The sequence below is a fragment of the Hibiscus syriacus genome, unplaced genomic scaffold, assembly GCF_006381635.1.
Source record: "Hibiscus syriacus cultivar Baekdansim isolate YM2019G1 unplaced genomic scaffold, ASM638163v2 tig00109926_pilon, whole genome shotgun sequence".
In the NCBI taxonomy this organism is placed as follows: domain Eukaryota; kingdom Viridiplantae; phylum Streptophyta; class Magnoliopsida; order Malvales; family Malvaceae; genus Hibiscus; species Hibiscus syriacus.
In genome coordinates this window covers 643,736-669,137 of record NW_024062532.1, presented here as the reverse complement: position 1 = coordinate 669,137, position 25,402 = coordinate 643,736, and the positions used below count along the sequence as shown (strand labels likewise).

General features: G+C 34.9%; 2 protein-coding genes and 3 pseudogenes across 4 annotated transcripts in view; 3 read left to right on the top strand and 2 right to left on the bottom strand.

The window, feature by feature from the left end:
- Positions 1 to 1,069: 1,069 nt before the first annotated feature.
- Positions 1,070 to 2,134, top strand: LOC120210644 (annotated as a pseudogene).
- A 2,297-nt stretch (positions 2,135 to 4,431) lies between these two features.
- Positions 4,432 to 8,889, bottom strand: LOC120210576 (DUF21 domain-containing protein At5g52790-like). The gene is made up of 11 exons (XM_039209280.1): positions 8,709 to 8,889; positions 8,556 to 8,632; positions 8,310 to 8,393; positions 7,754 to 7,867; positions 7,567 to 7,653; positions 6,749 to 6,888; positions 6,510 to 6,671; positions 6,276 to 6,430; positions 5,548 to 5,801; positions 4,961 to 5,007; positions 4,432 to 4,891 (listed from the first exon to the last, which is right to left on the bottom strand). Exons 1-11 carry the CDS (start codon positions 8,887 to 8,889, stop codon positions 4,657 to 4,659), a joined length of 1,536 nt encoding a protein of 511 aa, XP_039065211.1. The 3' UTR covers positions 4,432 to 4,656.
- A 3,920-nt stretch (positions 8,890 to 12,809) lies between these two features.
- LOC120210736 lies at positions 12,810 to 15,224 on the bottom strand (annotated as a pseudogene).
- An 887-nt stretch (positions 15,225 to 16,111) lies between these two features.
- On the top strand, positions 16,112 to 18,296 carry LOC120210641 (annotated as a pseudogene).
- Positions 18,297 to 18,854: 558 nt separating this feature from the next.
- The window catches only part of LOC120210640, a 28,938-nt gene continuing 22,390 nt past the window's right edge, over positions 18,855 to 25,402 (top strand). Inside the window, exons 1-9 of one of the 3 annotated variants that reach the window (XM_039209339.1) lie at positions 18,855 to 19,356; positions 19,529 to 19,623; positions 19,729 to 19,808; positions 20,337 to 20,378; positions 20,453 to 20,580; positions 20,705 to 20,885; positions 21,297 to 21,475; positions 21,833 to 22,012; positions 22,095 to 22,419. In XM_039209339.1, the coding sequence (XP_039065270.1) occupies positions 18,938 to 19,356; positions 19,529 to 19,623; positions 19,729 to 19,808; positions 20,337 to 20,378; positions 20,453 to 20,580; positions 20,705 to 20,885; positions 21,297 to 21,475; positions 21,833 to 22,012; positions 22,095 to 22,398 (1,608 nt within the window). In that variant the 5' untranslated portion in view covers positions 18,855 to 18,937 and the 3' untranslated portion in view covers positions 22,399 to 22,419. Of the gene's footprint in view, positions 19,357 to 19,464; positions 19,624 to 19,728; positions 19,809 to 20,336; positions 20,379 to 20,452; positions 20,581 to 20,704; positions 20,886 to 21,296; positions 21,476 to 21,832; positions 22,013 to 22,094; positions 22,663 to 25,402 lie in introns of those variants that run through there. The other 2 variants (XM_039209340.1, XM_039209341.1) reach the window with 2 other exon arrangements.

Here is a 25,402-nt window from a genome sequence, read left to right as displayed (position 1 = left end):
ATTTGAAAGTTAGAGTGATTAAATTAGGAGCAATTTGAAAGCTAAGTAATTAAATAAAAAAAAATTAAGCCTTATTAACCAATATAGGAGTGAGAAGATAGTTGAGTGATGGATGATGCAATTTATCCATACCTATTAAGTTTTTAACAGGTACTAAAATTAAAACAAAAACTAAACGTTAGATATGATTTTGAAAATTAAAGTCTAGGTATTAAAATGGACTAAAATTGATAGTTTAGATACAAAATTCGTAATTTATCCTAAATCTTATTGCCACTTGAATTTGAGAGTTTATTATTTAGGGTAAAATACACAAATGATCCATTGACTATAGGATTATGTTTTGTCGAGTCTTTTGACTATTAAAAGTTACAAAATGATCCCCGATTATATGCAATGTTTTGTTGAGTCATCTGACAGTTAAAATTTATAAAATTGTCATCTGACTATTCATATGTTCTAAACTCGTCCATTTCCGTTAAAAAATCAACGATTGTGTGATCTAATGGTTAACATGTTGACTGAGATATAATGAAATTTGATCCCAAAATTATTTAAGCAGTATTTTGTGGATCAACTCGTTATTTACATTATGCCGTTGAACTAGTACTTGAAACATTATGTCGTCAAGTTAATGTTTGAAAGCAACTACAATGTTAGTATACATCATTAAAATCTGATTTTTATCATATATCAATCAGTATATTAACGTACAACTCAAACAATCGATAAATTTTTAATAGAAAAGGATGAGTTTGGAACATATGCATAGTTAAATGATCATTTTGTAACTTTTAATAGTCTTGAAACTTATCAAAGTAATGTCCTATAGCCGAAAGACCGATAAGTAACTATTAATAGTTGAAAGAATCAATAAAGCAATGCCTATATTTATAGAATCATTTTATAAATTTTAATAGTTAGAAGACTTAATAAATAAAGTCATATAATTGGAGGATCATTTCTATACTTTCTTAGTAGGCCCAATTGTCTCAGGTAAATCAAAACCGTCCGATTAGGTTTTCCCCCGTTTTTGACGGATGTAATCGTAGATCTCAACCGTATAAGATGATTTCGTTGTTCGTCTCCGTCTTCGTCTTCCAAAAATCCTAAAAAGCAATGCTCTCTTTACAACTCTTCCCCTCGAACCCTAATCCCACTCTGCTCAACCCTTCGTTTCAACCCCTTTTGAACACGCAGACCCTAAACCCCCCAAAACCCTACCAAAAATCAAGGCACGCTCCCATTTCGTCAGTCCTTCAATGGAACAGAAAGCCTGAGCTGGCGGGGGAGACCCCGCGCGTGGTGGTTATAACGTCCGGGAAAGGCGGCGTTGGAAAAACAACTACCACTGCCAATGTTGGACTTTCCTTAGCCCGTCTAGGATTCTTCGTGGTGGCCATTGACGCTGATGTTGGCCTACGTAACCTAGACCTCCTCCTTGGTCTCGAGAATCGCGTGAATTACACGGTCGTCGAGGTGCTCAACGGTGATTGCCGGCTGGACCAAGCATTGGTTCGAGACAAGCGTTGGTCCAACTTCGAATTGCTTTGCATTTCCAAGCCCAGATCGAAACTCCCCATCGGATTCGGCGGGAAAGCGTTGGTTTGGCTAGTCGACGCTCTCAAAGCACGTGAGGATAAGTCTCCGGATTTCATACTAATAGACTGTCCGGCGGGATCGACGCAGGGTTCATAACGGCTATAACTCCGGCGAATGAGGCGGTTCTGGTGACGACGCCTGACATAACTAGCTTAAGAGACGCGGATAGAGTGACAGGGCTGTTAGAATGCGATGGGATAAGGGATATCAAAATGATAGTGAACAGATGATGTCAGTTTTGGATGTGCAAGAGATGCTGGGGCTGCCATTGTTAGGGGTAATTCCAGAGGATTCCGAGGTGATTAGGAGCACCAACAGAGGGTATCCGCTTGTTCTGAATAAGCCGCCGACCCTCGCCGGGTTGGCGTTCGAGCAAGCTGCTTGGAGGCTTGTTGAGCAGGATAGTATGAAGGCTGTTATGGTCGAGGAGGAGCCAAAAAAGCGTGGCTTTTTCTCCTTCTTTGGAGGGTAGGGAGTTTTTTAAGGAGCTATATGTACAGCGATTAAAGGTTAGTTTTGCCTTCGAATTCTTGCATTGTTATTGGTTTCAACTTTCTTTGGTATATAGCTAAGATTGTAGAGTTTGGTTTTAGGTTTTGTGTTTGTTGTTGCTTCTAGACGATGTTTACCCAGTTGCATTCTAAGGGCTTGTTTGAATATTTTGCTGTTCTTGTTTCAAGATTTAGTTTTTTCTTTACCTGTTGACTTGACACATTAATTGTTCAATCTCTCGAATCGGGTCGATGAACCGAAATCTGGTGAATCTCTAATTCAGTATGACAACTTGTTCTTATCTGATCCTTTGGCCTATGGATGGTTCGAATTCTAGCCGATGAATGTTTACAATGGATTTCATTTGGTATTCAAATACAGCTCTTCCATGTTTGTGAACTTCTGATCTTGCGTGCATAATGGAAGCCGTTTCACATGATGAACATTTTAAAACCTAGGAGCTTTAGATCTCACTGTATTTTCATGGCCTTCAAAGCGGAGTGCGATTTTTCTTTGTTTGTTTGGACAACTAGAGAACTTTACGACATAACCCTTTCTCATCATCATCAAAGAGTAGGCACTAGCTTTGTCATCGACTTCTTCCGTAGTTTTAGATTATGCATTTACGACTCTAGTTGTGGTAAGTTTGCTTTCATACAAATCTCAAGAATTATGTCTCCATCCCAGAGGATGGCTGTTTGTTTATTCGATTATGCTTTGTGTAAAAGAGTTTGTGAATCTTGCTGTAATTTAGGCCCCCCTGTTCGTTGGAGAACTTAATTTTGATATGTTTTCCGTATGCATCGATCTCTACCAACTTAGGGATTGGTTAGTTGGTTACCTTCTCCAAGGGCCAAACTAAAGTTGGATAGGAAGAGTTCATGTGAATGACGAGAATCTGGGTTACTGATGAAGGATTCAACTTGTAGAATGGACATTGAAGTTATATTTTGGTTTCATTTTGATCGATTTAATGGCTAGATGAAAACAAACCAATGGCATTAGAGTTGGTATGCGAGCCCAAGTCTTTCGACAAATCATCCCATGCCTAACTTAAGCAATTTGTTATCGGGTAAATTACGCGTTTAGTACTTAAAATATTACTTTTGGTCCGTTTTAGTTCTTAAATTTTGTTTTTTTTTTTCAAAATTATACATAACGTTTAGTTTTTGTTTAATTTTAGTACATGTCGTTAAAAACTTAACGCGTTTAGTACCTAAACTTTGAATTTTTTTTCAATATTTAAGGTTAAATTTTAAATGAGAGTACTAAAATGAAACAAAAATTGAAAGTTTATGTACTGAAACAGATTAAAATTGATAGTTTAGATACTAAACGTGTAGTTTTTATTTTAGGTTGAAATTGAAATTGAAAAGTTTTAGGTTAAGTTAGAGTTAAAAGCAATATTAAATCATTAAACTGAAATAAATTCTTGTATAGTTAGAGAAATTAATTTACTTAAATATATTGTTTTACTTTATGGTTTTATGTTTTTTCAATCTTGTTAAGGTTAGTCGAGTAGATGCTTAAATTATCAGTAATTTTTATGCATGAATCAAGTGATATCTGTAGTAAATGAATTATTGTTCTTTAAGGATTTAGGGTGCTAGGGGTGTGAGCGTTCAATGTTGAAAGAATGAGTTATTGTTGAACAGATATTGTCTTGTACATACGTAGATTAATAAAAAATATATATCTAAAAAATAAAATAAGTGGCCAAATATTATGCATTTCGAAATCAGAAAAAATGAACAAAACATAAACGAAAATGATCAATCGTATAGTTAACCCTAAAAATAAATATAAATTGTAGAGAAATCCAAAAACCATGTTAGTTAATGATTAACATTAAAATCATCGTTATATGATTTTTTCCATTGCTATCCTCTATCGAATAACGAATTTTCTATCATTTGTTCGACGTGTATTCGTTTGAACCTCTATTTGCAGTAATAATAGTTGGAACTCGACTGTGTTTTACAACCATTTATGGAATTCACTTTTAAAGTATTAGAAAATAGATTGTTACAAAATGAGACGTTAGCATTGACGGGAAAATTAAATAGAAACAAAATCATGTCGTGGTGATTTGCTTCTTTAAAGATGAATTCACTTGATGTGTGTAATCTTTACGATGGACGTATAGTCCCTATGAGATTAGCACATTCTCCAAAATTTATACACCCGAAAAATGGAATGAACTTTGACAGTGCAATTATTTATTATTAGATTACTGAGAATTTTTGAACACATATTGTCTCATATTTATCCTAGAATCATAAAAAACATATCTTTACTCTATGTACCTTTAATTTGTCTTATAACAAATCGACCCCTCGATCATTAATGGTTGTTATTTCAGACCAAGCTTCAATAGAGCAACAACCATACCAACTAAAATAAAATCTAACATATTTGTTTGCCTTGGAATAATTTTAATATTCTACTTATTGGATTCATTAAGCCGAAGGTGCACTCATTACTGAAAAGCACAAGAGAGGGAGCCATGTGCTATTAGTTCCCAAAATGTTTCTTTTGTTATGATTGAAATCGAATTGAGACCTAAGAACCATGCCTCAGCCTCTCGTACGATTTTCCGGGGGAAGAGCACAGAGCTGGCATTGACAGCGGCGACTGAACACGTGGCGAGTTCGGTGATCGGAATATCGGAGAATGAGGCTTCGAAGAAACCGGACTTCCCCGAGTCGAAGAGATCGGACTTCTCCAGTGAAATTGGGACGACGCTGTTGCTGCTCTTAATGGCGATCTTCGCGAAGGTTGCATGTTGATTGTAATTCTAGACACATACCTTAACGTGAGAATTGAATTCAACGTTGATGAAATAGTATGAAACAAGCCTACTTACCTGTTGTAAACATCAACATACTCATCAGTTTCATCTAATATTTCCTCCTGCATAGACGGACGAAAGATTTTATGTTAGGAGCGAATTTTTAAAATTTTAAGTGGGAACGAACTTCTAATATTCTAGAGACGAAAACATATTATCGATAAAAATATTAAAAAATCTAAAATATATAACAATTTTTGGGTAGCGCCCGGCCCTAGCAGTCCCCTCGGTGCACCCTAAATACAAGAATTTGTATTGGGAAACAGAAATGAAATAGTAGAAAAAGGGGTAAATTACGCATTTAGTATCTAAACTATCAGTTTTGATCTGTTTTAATTCTTAAACTTTAGTTTTTGTTTTATTTTAATACCCCATTCAAAATTTAACGTTAATGTTTGAAAAAATTGAAAGTTTAGGTATTAAAATAAACCAAAATTGATAGTTTAGGTACTAAGCGTGTTAAGCTTTTAATGACAGGTACTAAAATGAAATAAATACTAAATGTTAGGTATGATTTTAATTTTTTTAAAGTTTAGTTACTAAAATGAACCGGAACTGATAGTTTAGATATTAAATGTGTAGTTTATCTTAGAAAAAAAAACCTGCAAAAGTTCTTCCATGACATCCTCCAGTGTAATGATACCAAGAACCTCCTCATCTGAGGCTGAAAATGATTCCAAATCTTCATTGGAGAGAGTGGTTTGTTCCCATTTCCTCATTCGTGGATGTATTTTGCTCCCAACCTCCTTGTTCGATGTGGGACTTTGGATATCAATTATGGCAGAATTTGGGGAAACTGAGCTTGAAGCCATGCCAAGTTGCTCATGTCGATCATATTCACGACGCTGATTAGTACCTGAAATTTCAAAATTTGGTTGGTCATCATAAGTTCATAGGCTCATATGTATCTAATAGTCATCCGACTATTAAAAGTTACAAAACGGTTATTCAACTATAAAACGCTGTTTTGTTGAATCTTTCGACTATTAAAAGTTACAAAATTGTCACAATTATTCATATGTTTTAGGCTCATCATTTTTTATTAAAAAATCAACGTTCTTCTGAGCTGGACGTTAACCCGTTGGCTAGGATATGATAAAATCTGATTCCAAAATTGAGTTGTATTCTGTAGATCGACTCTCTGTTTACATTATGCTCTTGAGTCAGTGCTTAAAAGCAACGACAATGCCACTAGACATCATTAAAATATGATTTTATTATATCCCAATCAGCAGTTTAATGTTCAGCTCAGACGGCCTTCAATTCGTATCTTCTAATAGCTCGGGACCATTTGTGTTCTGTACCCTAAAAGTTAATACAACAAGTATACCTTTCGCCTTTGACTTGGTCCTTTTAGAATTGGAGTGAAGTTTGGTTTCAGCGGTCTCTTTTATATCATTCTTGCTCTTAACAACAACAGCCATGTGGCTGTGCCCCTCCTGGAATAGATTCAATACATCATAGAGAGGTAAACGATCATGAACCCTGTCACACCAATTCAATTACTTAATCACTTATTACTCTTCAAAATCGTATCAAATTTGCATCTCAACTCAAAACTAACCTGGGGATGCTTCTAATAGTAAGATTCCTTATCGGGGTTTCGTCTTCGGGTCGGCACTTGATCAGATTTTTCACCAGTATTAGCCCGATGATGTTTGCCGGTCCCCCTGAATAGATGGGTACACGGCTGTGGCCTTTTCTCATGATCAGCCCCATTGTTTTCCTGTACAACATATGTTTGATGAGAGTGAAACTTAGATTGAGACATGGAGCCAGGTGAGACATAGAAGAAGAACATACTCGTCGAGTTTAGAGTCTATGTCGAGTGAAAAAATGTCACACAGGTGTGTCATGGCATCTTTAGCAGTTTTCTGTGTCATGTCCAGTGCTCCAGAGATGATGGTTGTTTCATCATGGGTTAGTTCTCCACCTTTCCCTGCCTAAAATTGGACATGAATATCATTTGCACTGGTTTGGGTAGTTTAGACGCATGATTTTCTAGTAGGAATGCAAACTTAATCCGGGGTAAAGTACACAAATAGTCCTCTAACTATAAGGTGTTATTGTGTTGAGTCTTTTACCATTAAAAATTACAAAATGAACCCTCGGTTATAGGATGTTGTTCTGTTGAATCCCACAACATTAAAAGTTACAAAATGATCACTCAACTACTCATATGATCTAGACTCATCATTTCTATTAAATATTGACGAGTATCTGAGGTGGACATTAACCTGCTAATTAAGATATGATAAAATCATATTTCAATGATGTCTACCGACACTGTTGCTTCTTTCAAGCAATAACTCAATAACCTAATGTTTCAAGCATTGACTCGACAAATTACAACTCAAACGATTTTTGGATCATATTTGATAATATCTAAGTCGACATGTCAACGTCCAGCTCAAATGGTCGCTAATTTTTCAATAAAAAAGACGAATTCGAAACATATGAATAATCGGGTAACCATTTTGTAACTGTAATTGTCAAAGATTTGACAAAATAACAACCCTTTAGTCGGAGAACCATTTGTATACCTTACCCTTGGTCCATCGTTGATTTATAGCGATATTAGTTTAAGGTTAATATACGGAAAGTTGGAAATCATTACCGACCTCATTTCCAAGCATGTCAACCAGTGTTTTGAGCTCAGCTCGTCGAAGAAGAGCAGAATGTCTTTTCCCCAGCAGCAAATCCAGGAGCTGCAACAATACCAAAGAAAGGACCAAATATTCATTATTTTTTTTCCACTAAAGTCCTCATCACTTTCATCTTCTAAAAGGGATTAAAAGTCCAAATTACCTTACTGATCGGATAAGCTACCGGGAAGAGGATTATCACGATGAACCGGACTAAAACGGAGAGTTTTGCTCCAACACTCAGTCCATACCGAGAACATACAGCTTGAGGAATGATCTAATCAAAACAATACCTTACTTTTAACCTAAACATATCGTGTAAACCTCTTATTGGATGGTATTATTTTATTTGGGTAAATTCCATATTTACTCACTCAACCATCACTTTGGTTTCATTTTGGTCACCAAACTATTTTTTTTTTCAAAATCATCGCTAACGACAGGTGATCAAAATGATTACATGGCATTACATTCTGGTGACACGTCAATATCACCGTTAATTTTTTTACGACAAGTGGACAAAATGAAACCGAAATGTAACATTAGTGATGATTTTGAAAAAGAATAGTAGGGTGATCAATACAGAACTAAAGTAATAGTTAGGTGACTAAATACGTAATTTACCATTTATTTTTTATCGACTTCTATTTGGCCCGATATGATCTGATCGGACCCTCGAATTCAAGATACAGTTGTATGCAAAAAATTGGAAGATTTACCTCACCAAATGCCAATATAAGAGTAACTGATATTAATATTGCGCACCACTCGGATAGAAGGGAATCCAGGAAGATCGGAAGAGCCTTGTATTAAGGTACATAGAAATTTTAGAAATTAGTGTCATAAATTCGGTTTGTTAAGAACTCGAGTCGAGTATTTATCGAGCTTTAGTCGAGTCGATCTCGAGTAACTTATGATATCTCTCGTCTCATTCAAATGTATAGACAAAAAGATATGATATATACCTCCATTGCAAGGGCATTGCCTATAAGGAGGGTGCATAAGAGTAGGTGCTGATTCTTAACTATTGGTAGGATTTTCTCTGCCATGAAAAGAGATGAGCAATTTATGTAAAAAAGCCATGAATAGAAGTGATTAGAAGAGTGGGTAAAGTGAACCTGCATTCCTCCTATCTTGAGGTTGGCCAGCCTTGATGACAACTTCAAGATCAACAAGACTGAGGGACATGAGCCCCAAGGTAAGGCCAGACATGAGGCCGGCGAAGGAGACAAGGACCACGCACACGACCAGATAAACCCAGAACATTGACTCGCAGCATGGCACGTCGTTGGCTGCCATCGATCAAACTCGGACTGTTGGCAGAAGAAGACGAAGAGAAGAAGAAAGTACTGATTGCTTTAACTGATAATTGGAACCCTAATGTAGAGTATATATATTGCAAAAAAGCAGCGGTATTGAATACATTGAAGAATGAAAAATGGACGGAAATGAAACACCAGAAGTGCACATCCAACCTAGGCAAAAAGTAGGATTATGTATGATTATTAGGGTAAAGTATACAAACGGTCCCCTGACTATAGCATAATGTTTTATTGAGTCACTTGGCTATTAAAAGTCATAAAATGGTCTCCCGACTATAGAAAGTTGCTTTGTTTAGTCCCTCGACTATTAAAAGTTACAGAATGGTCACCCAACTATTAATTATGCCCCAAACTCGTCATTTTTTGTTAAAATTTTGACTGCAATATGAGTTGTACATTAACTTGCTGACTGAGATATGATAAAATATGATCTCATAATCTCAAATGACTATCATAACTCAGTCAACATGTTAACGTTCAACTCAGTCAGCTGTTAAATTTCTAATGAAAAATGACGAGTTTAGAATATATTGAATAGTTGAGTGACTATTTTGTAACTTTTAATAGTTGAGGGACTCAAAAAAGAAAGTTCATAGTTGAGAGATCATTTTGTAACTTTTAATAATCAAAGGATTCAATAAAATATTATCCTATAGTGGGGACCATTTGTGTACTCTACCCTAATTATTATTACATTCTTACATTTTTATTAATAATATTAGATTAGTTTACCTATTAAGCCACCTCTAAATCCGAGATGCCTTAGGTACTGCAGAACTAATATACGGCAAAAGAAAGATACTACCAGAAATATTAATATTTTTTTAATATTTTCGGTAAAACGCTACCTAAAACATTATTTTTTCTACCAGAAATGTTAATATTGGGAGCTATCCAAAATGTTATTTTTTCTACCGGTTTTTCTACCGGAAATTAGGTAGCGAAATTAACATTTCCAGTAAAAAAATAATATTTTAGGTAACGTTTTAGCGGAAATATTAAAAAAACATTAACATTTTCGGTAACGCCTTTCCTTAGCCGTGTAAGAAGCAAACAATTGATTCAAATATATAAATATTATTTTGGGGGCAACATTATTCCTTGATCATCCTGATCCATATATATTCTTTTACAAATTTTTTATTGGTGTCATATATATAATATTATTAGCATACACTTAGTTTTCAAGGAATGTAAGATCTTAAGATAACATTATTTCGTTTGGTTTTATAATATTATTTTATAACAATAATGTAACACTACTAATAGTAAATATTATTGGAGAATAAGCACGAACCATCTTACCTCGGTAGTTAAAGAAATCGTTATTATTTTTAGAGGTTACGGATTTAAACATTAACAACTTCAATGGTGATTGAACGTTTATTGTCAAATGATTGAGAGTATTTAGAATTGATGCTACTAATCACTTTAGCTTAATCAAAAGAGGAATAGGTCAAATAAAGTAAAATATTTGTATTTAAATGTAATTAATATATAAACTTATATTATTATTATTAGGTAAAAGGGTAAACTTTTGCCCCTGTAGTAGACTCAATTTATCACTTTCGTCCCTATTGTATTTCAGCATTAATTTAGTCCTCGAAGTTGTTCAATTGCATCCATGACTCATAACAGCTAAACCATAAACCTTAAGAGTTTATAATTCAAGGTTTTAAGTTAGGTGTAGTGTATAAAATCATGCAATTAAACAACTTTGAGGACTAAATTGATGCGAAAACATGATAGGAGAAAAAATGATAAATTGAATTTACTACCGTAGCAAAAGGGAGCCTTAAGCCATATTATTATTTATTACAAATTGATAATTTGCTGTGAGATGGTTGGGACCGATCTCGGGTTTGAAAATTTTCAAAATCGAATCTCGATCTAATCCGATCGATAGAGATCTCTATTCTATGTAAAAGTGATTTTATTAAAAAAAACAAAACAAAAACAAATCACCTAAAAACAATCCATTACTAAAACAAGTCCTTACTAAATTTAGTCACCAATTCAATCACTAAAATTTAAAAAGAATTTATTTTTAAAAAAAATATTCGAGTATAAAACTTAGTTGATTAATCACCTATGTGTTTAAGCCACTACTTTTGTTTTGTTTCTTTTATGGACTCCAGTTTCAAGATTTCGTTCTGACTAATCCGGACCAATACGGGTCGTACACCTAGTTTTAATAGGTGAGTCTCCCGCAAGGATTTTCTACATACATAAGGATTCGAACCTAAAACTTTACTTAAGTGATATCAAACTGCTTATCACTTGAATCAACCCCGTTGATCACTATTTTTGTTTACATGTACTGTTGGTATACATTTTTTTTGGATCCAACATAGTGGGTGTGCCATTTATAAATGGTGTCAGCAAAACATGATTTGTGCCATTCGAGCCATTAATTTGTTACATAATTTGTGGGTAATGACGCCACAAGAACTTTATTTGTGTGATTATTAATTGTTATCCTAAATGCCAAATAGATGTGGAGAGGAGCAGGTGGGAGAACAGGTGAAAACACTTAACCCATAAACTTATGGTAAATATGGATGATTTCAGGTAATGATGTGACACATCCTTACATTCTTAATCAAAACAAATGAGCATATGGAAACCTAGAAATAATTAAAACAATGGCTTTTTCTCTAACTCGATTCTTAATCAAACAAATGAGCATATGGAAACCTAGAAATAATTAAAACAATGGCTTTTTTCTCTAACTCGATTCTAGAGTTTCGTCTTGATTAATCTGGATTGGCCCACATCAGTTATTTGATTTTGATGGGTGAGTCTTTTATCGGGGATTTTCTACATACACAAAGACTTGAACTCGAGACTTGCTTTAACGATATCAAACTACTTATCGGTTCAACCAACCTATCAGCTTTTTAAACTAAAAATGAGCTACTTTAAGGGTTTGCAATGGGTAAGAGTTACATGATGTTTTGTGATTCTGCCTTTTCCATTTATGGAAAATTAGGTGACCATTAAGATTTCAGTCAGATCCTATCAAGTTGGGTAAAATCGGATACATGTCAAGTCAGGTTAATTTGATGCTTCAATTCAGATGAGGTCGGGTCAGATCAAATCAGGTCAGGTCATTTTCAGGTTGATTTGACATCAGATTTAGTTCGGGTTCAGGTCGAGTTACTTTCAATTCGGATTGATGTCAGTTCATGTCAAAACAGTTCAGGTCTGGAGCAGTTAAAGATCAAGTTAATTCAGATTCAGATAGACTTCAGGCAGATCTCGTTTAGATCGGGTCACATCATTGGCATATAAAATTCAAGTGGGATCTTTATAAGATACGAATTGAGTTCAGATTGGGTCAATTTTATTTTTGGATTAATTATTGTCTTTCGTGAACGTTGAATTGCAATTTGTAATTGTATATTATTTAGAGTAAATTACTATGAATATAAATAATCATCGATCGAATTGTATGTCCAGCTCAGTTGGTAGAGCGCAAGGCTCTTAACCTTGTGGTTGTGGAATCGAGTCCCACTGTGGGCAATTCATAATTGCCGGAGGTCTTCTACGGAAGTTGCTCTCAACCTATCGTTGGGGGTAACTTATACCATCTTGACAAAATGCTGGACTTAGTAGCACTTAAATCATTCCAAGGAATGATCATATATTTATAAAAGAATGTATCTTGATTACTGCGATATACAATGCACATCAACTACCAGCATGGCTATTCGACCTGAGAAATATGAGACCATAACCTTTGCTAATAACTCTCACACACGTAATGCAGATGCTCATACGTTAATAAAACCAAAATTACCGGAGAAAGGAATGAGAACCCCTGAAAATGAAATCCTTTTACAAACCTGATGGCCATGAGCTGTGATTAGCTGAATTTTGATCATCTCTAATTTGTAAAGTGAAGACCTGTTTGTTGAGATTTCATTTTTTCTCTGATTCTGTTGTTAAACTATCTCCTGGTAATTCTGATTCATTTCCGTGACCATTAATTATGCCAAACTCTTCTACTTTGTCTCCCTCAACTCTCAGCCAAACTTGTATCAGAACTACAAGACTGGTTGATAGATATATGCTTCTGAATTTCAGAATGTTCATCAGTGAAGGCAGGCCTTAGAAGACCTTGGATTGCTAAACCATCCGAAGGTTGTTCCATCCAGTCTATAGGATCATCTGATGCAACCTGCAAAACATAAATTAAGAGTAACCCATTGGGAAAACATTGTTGTAAGTTGTAACACACCATGCAGAAAAGATCTTTTCTTGTAGATATGGACGCAACCTTGGGGTAAGGCACTTAAACTTCATACGTGTTAGTAAATGTTATATAGCTATGAACTTGGATTTTACTTAAAGTTGTCTTCCTAACTCTGTTTCCAGGCTAATTTGCTTTTAGCATTAAAAATAAAGTGCCATTACCTCGCTTAACTTTTGGCAAAGTACATAGGATGAGATGAACGCATTGTCTCCAATTTCGCCCAGTCTCCAAGAGTCCCATCAGAATCATCTTGATCATCTTCATCTTCAAAAGCAGAAATCCACTCCTACAAAATACAAATTAATATTTGAAAGGAAAAGCTAAATTCATGCATAAGTTAATTTGGAAGGAAAAGGGAGAAGGGAATAGTTCAAACCTCATCATAATCTTCATCATCATCATCATCATCATCATCTTCATCTTCAATATCAATATCATCATCAATTTCCTCAATTCCAAATCAACTTCTGATGGACTTGATAACTCGATTTCCTTCATGATTTCTGTAGTGTCAAATCCTACAATGACTTGATGCATCATATGAACTAAATAAGCTTTAAGGACACAGTAAAAAAAACGGAGACTCGTTTAAAAACATTTTTTCATGTTGGACAGCAACTCAATTCAAAACGAGGCCCATTTGCAAGTTAGAATGATAACAGACATTAAAACGTCAGATCAAGGATATTAAATAGAACATGCAATACATATCTCAAGAATCAATTATGAACGGGTTACATGGACAAACAACGCTAATGTCAAATTGGAAAAGTGGAAACTGCATGCAAGATCTAAATACCGTCTTGAGACATGCATGCAAGTCATGCATTAGCAAAATTGTCAGAAAGAAAAATGTTGCATACCACAAAGTTATTTTCTACAGTAAGACTTTGCAAAATATCTTCATCACTTTTCACTTGCAGGTATACATCTGTAAGGCATCAGAGAACAACTTCAATTTGCCAACCGAGGCTGTCAGGCTCAAATACTTGAAATAGGAATAGTCAACTTACTTCCATGTTCATCAGTTGCATAAGGCAAGTCTGGCCACATAATATTTTCATGAACGTCACCATTAAACATCCCCGAAAACATTACTGTTGCTTTACTATTCACCTGAAAATGACATACTACAGCCAACATTAGCCGTTCGAACAGGCTGAAAAGCGGGAACCAGAAGCATAAGAGTACATATTTCAAATGTTGACCAAACCAAAATGCATAAAGGTATCTAATTATTCTTCAACAATAACATGGATACAATAAACAAACATGTTATTCACATTAAAGTCGTTTGTATGGAAGCTGATTCCATAAACAACACTGAATGCAATACCTCAATGATCGTCCTAGAGGTTTCTGCAGCTGTGAGTGTAGCATCACCACTATTTTTAGACGTAGACTCACCAATCTCCTCAAACGGATGGTAACGGGGCCGTCCATTCAGCTTTGCAGGATCAGATGCTGAACCTAAATGCTCTGTTGTTGCTCGAATGTTATTTTTTATCCTTCTCAAAAGGGAAGCCCTATTTAGTCTTCCAAATGCATTCCTGCAAACAACTCTTAGGTTCACTTAGCAAGATGGAAAGCTAATCGAAAAGATGGAAAATTGAAGGAGTAGAAAAGTAGAGAGATAGAAAAAAAACTTTTTTCCATTGGTGTGCTCAGTAGGAGAGATGGAAAAACTTAAAGGAAAAAGATGAATTAAACTTAGTACCAAGTTACGCTAAAGCTGCCACAGCGAAATAGCCGGCGATAGGTGACATGGCAACCAGTAACCTCCCCGAGCTGCATGTAGGACGAGAACCAACACAAACAATAAAATGCACAACATACACACACAAAAATGATTAAGTCTCTGTTTGGCGGTAAAGAAAATGCAAGAAAACTTAAATAAAAGCTAAACATATCGAGTTGTTCGTTGCGACTCAGTTGAGTTGAGCTACTTCATGACTTCCGAAAATGTAAAAGCGGCAAGGTGAAGTACAGAGAGGCGAGTTACGGTGTACGGAGGAGGAGTAGAAATTTGCAGCATCGGGGAATGGGACGGCCATAGCTGATGCACAAAGCGATCGTTCTCCTTCGAAGAGCAAATGAGGAGATGAGGTATATTTAATCTGGTATTTGGGTAAACTACATATATGGTGCCTTTTTATTTTCGGTCTGTTCTGTTTCGGCCACAAGTTTTGAAAATATTGGTTTTGATCGCTTATGTTTTCTAGTTATGATATTTTGATCACTTACATTTTCGAGTTATGACATTCTGGTTATTTGAATTATAACTCCCGTTAGATTGTTAACATGACACGTTAACAAAATTGTTAATTTTAAATTTGATCTCTGGTCTTTTGAATTTTTTTCAATCCTCCTAAAAAATCCAAAATAAGAGCCATATAAGGATTCCTGATAAGGTTTCTCCGATCAACAATTATAGAGTATTTAAATGTTCATTATCAAATGATTGGGAGTTTTTAAAACAAATACTACTACTTATAATCAATTTTGATTAATCGGAAAAAAACTCATACCCATTTCTCAATATTTTTTGGGTAAATTATACGTTTAGTACTTAAATTATCAGTTTTGGTTAATTTAATACCTAAACTTTCAATTTCTTTTCAAAACATACCTAAAGTTTAGTATTTGTTTCATTTTAGTACCCCATTCAAAAATTAGCGTTAAGTTTTGAAAAAAAATAAAAGTTTAGGTACTAAAACGGATTAAAATTGATAGTTTAGATACTAAAAGTATTAAGTTTTCAACGGCGGATACTAAAATGAAACAAAAACTAAACATTAGGTATGGTTTTGAAAAAAATAAAGTTTAAATACTAAAACAGATTAAAACTGATAGTTTAAATACTAAATGCATAGTTTACCCTATTTATTTTAAGAGCATTATTGCTCTGATTTTGCCGAGAAGACAAATAAGCTATGAACTTAGATGACACCTTGTTTGGACAAGTAGAAAATCAGAAGAAAAAGAAAATCGGAGCAAGGGGGGAAAATATCTTCAATATCGAAGGCATTGAAGCCATCTCCCAGGACTACAACATTGAAATCTGCTGTCTCTTAAACCCTCGAACTCTCAAGCCGGTGGTACGCCTCTGCCAGTTTCCGTCTCATTGGAGTAACCGTGTTTGGTTGCTGAGAAAATGATGGAATAATTTTTTAGCTAACGATCAATAGTGCTACCATAATTAATCAATATTTCTTCATTTTCTTTCTGGTTTTGCATTATACCAGGATGCTTTGTTGTAGATATGCTCTGCCACTTATTACTAAAAGATTGGAATCAGTTAAAATAACCCAGAGACCTAGGAGTACCGTGGTATGTTTTCAGTTGAACCTTCGGTATTACATGAAAGATGTATGAACTGTGAAATCTTTTAAAATTCAATGATTTTCAGGTATGCGCTGCTAAAGGTCCAAGACCTCGATATCCTCGAGAATGGAAATCGAAGAAGAGAATTGGGACTGTCTCAAAATCAGTAAAGCTTGTTGATTGTGTGAGTTCTTTGCTTTTCCAAATCAAATGTTAGCAGAACAGATATCCTAGTTGTTAGCTGATTCTTGATTGATCGAGTTAAGCTGAGTTTCGTGGTAGAGTAAACTCGTGTGTGTAACGATCGATGTAAATTCAATTCGTTTTATAGCAATCTTGAGATGGTAGTAATCTATTGTTGCTTGTGCTTGTTTAGGTAAAGCAATTATCAAATGTCAAGGAAGAAGTGTACGGGGCTGTCGACTCCTTTATCGCATGGGAACTAGAGTTCCCTCTAATTATAGTGAAGAAAGCATTGAAGATTCTTCAGAATGAAAAGAGTGGAAGAGAATAATTCAGGTAACCATCATTCATTTCAGTTTGTTTTTTTAACTTCTCTTTAATTTTATCTTTGGTTTCGGCTTTCTACATTCGAAAGCGGTAAGTCTAGGGAAGTGCACTTGCAGGTGATAAAGTGGATGCTAAGCAAAGGTCAAGGAAGAACGATGGGAACATATTTCACCTTACTGAATGCTTTAGCGGAGGACGGGAGACTGGAAGAGGCTGAATAGCTGTGGGCCAAACTGTTTTCTGATAATTTAGAAGGCACCCCGTGTATTTTCTTTGATAAAATGATTTCGATGTATTACCACAAGGACATGCACGAGAAGATGTTTGAGGTATTGTATTGTCATCTCATTCGAGACTCTTGTTACAATGATGTTCTTTATCGTAATTTGAATGTGTAGGTTGGGCGTTTCTTCTATCTTCCATTGATTTCTCGTAAGCAATTTACTGCATTAAATTCTGAACTCAAGTCCGGTTTTCCATTCCCTTAGGAACTCCATGTAGCCGAGTTGAGATGCTTTGTGAAAAATGAAAATAATGTGGTATTGGAACACCTTAGGGTGCAAACTCCAGTGCTCCAGTAACTTCAAATCTTTAACCATCCTGTTTCGGTGCTTTTCTTTGTGAATACGATACACGGCAGTCTTCATTTCCTCGTGTTTTAAATCATCTATCGATAAAAAAATGATAATCAGCTTGGCTTTAAATCATCTATAGATAAAAAAAAGGATAAAAAAACGATAAAAAAGCAGAGCCTTAGTAATTGCCCTATGAGTGAGTGATGGATGCTCTAAGCTTCTCCACGCCTACTAACGTAACCAACATGATACTTTTACAGGTATTTGCTGACATGGAAGAGCTTGGTGTCAAACCGAGTATATCAGTTGTTTCAATGGTTGGAAATGTCTTCCAGAAGTTGGGCATGTGGGACAAGTATGACAAATTAAAGAAGAAATATCCACCACCAAAATGGGAATATCGGTACATCAAAGGAAAGCGTGTCAGATCCGAGTAAAGCAGCTACAGGAATTCGATACAACCGCCAAAGGCATCGCCGAGGACAAGGAAACTGAAGACAAATCGAGTTTAGAGTACGAGGAAGTGGAAGCAAGTTCAAATGAAGTAAAGCAGCTACAAGAACATGATAAATTTGCCAAAGGTGTCACCGGAGACAATGAACAACAACAACAACAAAATCCTATTCTCATATGCAATGGGGTAAGGGGAGATAGGGTAGTAGGCTGCCCCCAACGCCAGGATTGAGAGCAGTTTTCGTGGAATACCTCCGGCAGTCAGTCATCGGAGACAATGAAGCTAGAAAGAATTCGAGTTTGCAGGAATTTGATGTAGTTGCGAAAGGTGTCGTTGAGGACAAGGAAACAGGAAAAAATTCGATTTTAAAGCATGAGGAAGCTGAAGCAAGTTCAAATACATACACTGCTGAAGCTAAACATATAACTTCTTGATCGATTGATAGTTTTATTTATATCCGGTAAGCCTTGGCCTTGATAGTTAAGTGCGATATATTCGATCTCAGGAGCAAGTTAAGCAAAGCTATATGGTAAGGATGAACAACCCTTTCTCATGTCATAATATTTTGTATCAATGCACGAACCCAGCGATCTTGTTAGTAAAAGAATTGTTATATCAGGCTAGGTTTGGTCCATCTTTGTTGTCACTAACGCAAACGATTGTTTATGTCGAGTGATCAGTTTGTTATAAATAGATAACATTAGTGACTTAAATTGTTAGTTTTGAAATTTTAGCCAAAAATATCAATTAAATATTAGTGATCATTTATTTAATTTACCCAAAACGAAAATTGCAAATTGTATCGTTCCACTAACAAAGGTCGGGGAGGCGCTCTATTTTATCTCTATTTGAACGATATTATCGACCCAATCGACGAATAGAAAAGTCGGCCAAAACCAAAACGATGGTCTCACCGGCGGAGCCACCGCACCACCAACTCCACTGCGGCCTTACCAAATTCCTCAACACAACCGCCGCCTCTATCTTCTCTGTCATGTCCAATCCCAAAACGACACCGTACTTTCCACCTTCCAAAATCTCCGTTCCTCCTTTTCTGTTAGCCGACTCTCCGCTCCACCTCACTCCCTCGCCCTTCGAGTCAACTCAACATGACTCCGTCTCTTCCAAGTCCACAATCAAGGGCGTGTCTTCGGCCGAGTCCAGCCCCGGCTTCTCGTCAAAAGTCAGGGTTTCGGGAGTCACTTCCAATGGAAAAAGTGGTGGCCCCGCCTTCGTTGGCCAAGTGTTTAGCATGTGTGATCTCTCCGGCACTGGTCTTATGGCTGTTTCAACTCACTTCGATATTCCCTTCATTTCTAAGAGGTCTTTATTCTTTACCTTAATTCATCCATCTATTTTTAAAATTCACTCTTCGTTTTAGAATTGATAGGATTGGAAAGAAATCTAAAAAAAAGGAATTTAGTACTGCAAAAGCTTATAAAAGATTGGTTTTCTATCGTATAATTTGAAGTCTTTTGTCTGTATTGATGTATAGAACTCCGCAGTGGCTTAAGAAGATATTTGCAAACATTACAAAGAGCGAAAGGAATGGCCCTGTTTTTCGTTTTTTCATGGATTTAGGTGATGCAGGTATGGTTTTTGCTTCTTAGCTTTGGTAATCAGTTTAGCCAAGCTTCTTTTGGTTGGAAGAAGTGAAAAAAAATTGCAATCTAACAGGACCTTTTTTTTCCTTAGTTAATTATGTCAAACACCTTAATATTCCTAGTGGAGTCGTGGGTGCTTGTCGTCTTGATTTAGCTTATGAGCATTTCAAGGTAAAGCTAAACCAATTCAATTGAAGCATCTTCATGTGTATTGAATCCAAAATGTTGCTTGATTATTAAGTAAGTACTTAAATTAATGTTGTGGGAGTAAAAATGAGATGAATATAGATGCTATTGAATCATATACGGTATTTCTTTAGCATTCTCTACAGCATCTTAGTGTATGCAATAACCATTTTTCTTCTGATTTCTCATTTTGTTCCTTGCTGTACCGTCTAATTTTAAACTTTTACAGTTTTACTACATGTAAAATGTGAAATAAGAATGTCCCGGCGAATGAATAATCCTGTGGGAAATTTATGAAGGTTTTACCCTTATATGGTGCACATTAGGGAACATTATTTATGTAGTCATCCTGAAGAATTGGATTGCTTTGGTTGAGTGGATTGTTATAATGTATGATTTTGCATGTCTTTTCCGTATAATATATGATTTTGCATATTGTGCGTGTATTGGCTTTACATTTTCTGGTGTTGTTCCAAAACCTAATTTTAATATTATCATTATATTCTTGTCCAGGAAAAGCCTCACTTATTTCAGTTTGTTCCTAATGAGAAACAGGTACGAATTTATTTCAGTTTGGCCTTTATGATACATTGACATTTTCTTTAAGAGGACATTTTCTGCTCTCTCAGGTAAAGGCAGCCAACAAGCTTCTTAAGACAATCCCACAAAATGGTGAAAGGAGAAAGGTTGATGGTGTTCCTGTTTTTGGTGCTCAAAATTTGGATATTGCAATAGCTACTACAGATGGGATTAAATGGTGTTTTGCACATTGTTGTGTCAATCAAAAAGTTTTTTATTTTTATTGCACAGAGTTCCCTCTGCTTCTCATATGGGAATTTGTATAGTTTGATGCTTGTGTAGCTCACTGTTCCTTTCATCAGGTATACTCCATACTTCTTTGATAAAAACATGCTGGACAATATTCTTGAAGATTCTGTTGATCAGCACTTCGATGCTTTAATTCAAACTCGCCACATGCAACGTCGACGGGATGTAATTGATGATAATTTGGCAGCTGAAGTGATTGAAGAAATTGGAGATGGCATGTGGGAGCCTCCAGAGGTGCGGCTTCCTAGTCCTAAGATTTGCATTGTGAAATATTCTCCATGTAGTGGATTTTAGAGATTGTGTTTTGTGAGATGGGTCAAATCCTGGAATGTTAAACTGTTATCACTTTTCAGTCAAATTTTACCCTATTTTCAATTTCTAGAGCCTTGTGAGAAATAGATGTAGTTTTTTTCTTTATTTGTAGTAGTATTTTCCGGTATCATGTGGGATTCTCATCTATTTTGTCCACTCAATTGTATGGATGTCAAAGAATCTACTGCATATTAGTACCGTAAGGACAACCAACATCAACATAGGCCTTCAAGAGAAATAGGAGACAATGTTGGATCCACCTAGTCCATTATTTTCTTTTAACAGTAATGATGGGGTTGTTAATTGTTTGACTGTGTTGTCCTTAACTCCCAGGTTCAAGAAGTTATGGATGAAGTTGGTCATCCTGTCATACCTCTAAGTGTCATTTCGAAGGCTGCTGAAATTCAACTTCTCTATGCTGTTGACAAAGTGCTCCTGGGCAATAGGTGGTTACGGAGAGCCACTGGCATTCAACCAAAATTTCCTTATATGGTTGATTCATTTGAGAGAAGGTAAACCATATATCAGTTCCATTCATTGATGTTAAGTGTTTACAATAGTGATGTATGCTTTTCTTAACTTCTTGAACCAAAAATTTTCATCGAAATAGAACTTATGTACTGTTTAGTAAATTAACCAGTCATGTCCCTTGATGAGGTTTTAGAATGGTTAAATAAAGTTTTACTGTTAACAAAGCATTGCATGGTTAAATAAAGTTTTACTGTTAACAAAGCATTGCATTATTTGCAATCTTTCATGTGCTCTGCAATTGTAAACAGGTCTTATATTTCATTTTCATGATCAGTAAACTTGTCCTCCTAATTACATCAAAAGTAAGCAGTTCTGAAGGAATTTTTTCCCTGTTGCAGGAGTGCTGCTTCTTTTCTAAGAGCCTCTGAGTTAGCCACATGCTTTTCCAATTCTGAAACAGATAATGGCACTTCAGAGATCAAATCAGTCGATGATCTTAAAACTGAGAATGGGCAGAGACAAGATTTCCGGTTTCCATGGTTGAAACGACGGATACCTAAACAGATATCTGATGCAAGGTGCCACCACAATTATTGTTCATATAACTGTCTTCGTTATTTTAATCTTACCTGTTAAATTCATCTTCTTTTGTCCTTTCAGAGAGGAGAGTGCATCAAACGAATGCAAAAAGCAGAACTTAGAATCCAACCCCTTTCTTCCAAAGGTTACAATGGTTGGGATCTCAACAGGAGACAGGCAGGTGAGCAAATCTAGTTTGAAGAAGACTATGGAAGATCTAACCCGAGAATTGGAGAAAACAGATCAGGGAAATGGCACTGATAGTGATGTTAATGAGGTAGAAGTTGAAGATAGAGATCCACTATTCGTTGCAAATGTGGGTGATTATTTTTCGGGGTTGGCAAAGACAGGCTCAGCACGATGGGTTCGAGGAGGTAACAACTGAAAGAACCTTGTTATCTATGATGTTACCAATTCATTTTCCCCCTTGTTTTGTACGTCTGAGTAGGTACGATGCATTCGCATGGAGCTGTGTATGCAAGTACATTAGGTAAAGGGGTGTAGGCGATCAAGGTAGTACTAGTATTATTGAAATGGCGTGTAATTTTGGAAATCGATTCCCTTTCTCTGTATAATTATTGCCCTTGCCTTTGACCTTCAGCTTCAGCATGCAATGTAAATGTGAAAAGTCAAGTTATTGTTCTGATCAGCACCAACTCTTGACAGTATTTGGCTCATCTTTTAGTTTTATTTAAGATTAGTTTGATATAAGGGTAGGGATAACAAGTTAGATCTCTCTGGTTTCTATAATATGCTGTAAGTTTTTAATTCGTTCATTTCGAAATCTGATTTCGAATTAAAAACATTATTTGCAATAGTAAATGGATTCCGATGGTCGAATCTGTCATCTGCAAGAGTAAATTAGACTACACAGGATACATTTTTGTACTACAAAATAATGAGCATTGTTCTTTGATATGATAGTATCTCTATCATGTGCTTTGTTTTGTACCTTTGCTATAAAAGAGTTGACCGTCGATATCGCTAGGGGTGAGTATTTGATCGAGTCGGGTCAAAAAGATATGAGTAATTTGAGTTGATGAGTCTTATTTTATAAGTCAAAGGAAGTTGTATTAGATACTAACAACATTTAAATAGGCATCCTACATTCTTTGTGGGGCTTGAGACACAAGTAAACTTTACAAGAAAATATTTGCTTTGTCAAATAAGGTTCCTTGAGAAAGAAGGTATTTTATCATCAATGTATATCTTCCGGAACGATCTTTTTATATCTTTATGGGTAAATTACACTTTCCGTTTTAAATTGATTTTGGCCCGTTTTAGTATCTAAACTTTTAATTTCTTTTAAGTTATACATAAAGTTCAGTTTTTATTTCATTTTAGTCCCGTCGTTAAAAAAACTAGGGATGGGCATAGGACTCGAACTTGATGGATTTTGACCTGACTCGATCGTGTTAGATTTTTTTTAAAAAAATTTGGGTTCGGGTTGGGTTTTTTTTAAGTTATGTTCGGGTTTAGGGTGAAAAATACTCGACTAAAAAAATATTGTAATTTTATCTTGTATATTTAGTGATAATTGTAATAATACTCTATATATTATTTTCTTTCAATTAAATCTCTAGTTTTATTGAATATTTTTTTAATAGATATATTATTTTGAGTTGGGCCGGGGTCGGATGGAAGGGTGTATTTTTTGGGTCGGCTTTGGTGGACCGAAAATCTGACCCGACCCAACCCATGTCCATCCCTATTAAAAACTTTAGTTTTTGTTTAGTTTTTTGTTTCATTTTTGTACCTCATTCAAAATTTAACGTTGAGTTTTGAAAAAAATTTAAAAGTTTAGGTATTAAAACGGATTAAAACTTATAGTTTAGGTACTAAATGCGTTAAGTTTTTAACGGCGGGATATTAAAATGAAATAAAAAGTAAATGTTATGTATAGTTTTGAAAAAAATTGAAAGTTAAGCACTAAAATGGACTAAAACTGATAGTTTAATTACTAAATGCATAGTTTATCCTATCTTTATTTGATTGAATAAGAAATCGGTTCAAATAAAGAAACTATACGATAGATCAGACCAAACTTTTTCTGTTTCAAGACCAATGATACTTCTATGTATTTGATTTAGAGGATTTAGGGTCATATTTCCTGTAATAGACTTAATTTATTATTTTCGTTCTTATCGTATTTTGGTATCAATTTAATCCTAAAAATTGTATAATTGTATCATTCTATATCCTAATATTAACTTAAAACTCTAAATTATAAATCTTAAGATATGATTTGGGGTTTATGATTTAAGGTTTAAAAGTTATGGGGTTATGGTTTATGTTTATAATTTAAAGTTTTAAGTTAGAGGTAGGGTATAGAATGATGCAATTGAGTAACTTCGAGAGCTAAATTGAGTCGAAAATACGATAAAGACGTAAGTGATAAATTGAGTCTACTGCAAGGGCAAAAGTTTCCCTTAATTTATATGTCACATTGTGAATTATCGTATGTCAGATTTTATTTTCTAAAAAAATGAGTTTTAGATTTAAATTACATGTATAATATTAATAGATATATAAATTTTAAAATTAATATTATTGGGAGGATAAAAAATAAGAGAGTTTGAAAACATGATGAGCTCCTAAATTAATTAATTAATAAGGAATATTAGTAATTATAAACTTTTTTAAAAATCATAAAGATTAATAAATAATGTGGGGCAATATTAGATAAAAAAAAGGGTAAAGGGAGGTTTAAAACCTTTTTTAAGCTTTGCCTTCCCTAGAAGCTTAGAATATACAAGAATTGAAGTTTTGTATTTAATAAAAAATGGAGTTGAAATTTGAAGATAATTATATATTTATTTTTTAATAAATAATAAATACATTTTTATCAATTATTTTAATGAAATTATGCATTGATTCGCATTAAATCGATAATATAAAATTATAAAATTATCATCTAAATTTTGATTCACATCACATAAAATCTGAAATCTTTTATTTTAAATAATTCATTAATAATCACAATTTAATATGTCTAGGGAAATTAACAAATTCCAAGTTTGATAGGCATGCAAGACACTTGCCCCATCGCCAGAGGAATTGGGTTCTCAACGAAAGCCCAAAAATTATTCGAATAAAGTGGTAAATTTTTTTCGTTGTCTACTCGGTTTCAAGGTTTTATTTTTGACTGATTCGGATCGACTCATGTCGCAGACCTATCTTTGATGGGTGAGTCTCTCCGTAGATTTTCTGCATACACAATGACTCGAACTCGAGACATTGCTTAAGAAATATTAAGTTACTTACCACTTGAACCAACAAGGGTTGATTCAAACAAAGTGGTAATATAAGTAATATTTGTTCAAATTAATTGATTAATAGAGTAAATATAAGTGGGTTTAAAAAAAAAACTATTGTTTTGATCCAATCAT

Bases quoted from the DNA above. Each gene is read 5' to 3' on its own strand.
- LOC120210576 (XM_039209280.1), bottom strand. From the start codon at position 8,889: ATGGCAGCCAACGACGTGCCATGCTGCGAGTCAATGTTCTGGGTTTAT. The intron at 8,394-8,555 runs GTATATATCATA...CCTTAATACAAG, and splicing joins GCAATGCCCTTGCAATGGAG to GCTCTTCCGATCTTCCTGGA. The intron at 6,672-6,748 runs GTATGTTCTTCT...TATGTTGTACAG, and splicing joins ATAGACTCTAAACTCGACGA to GAAAACAATGGGGCTGATCA.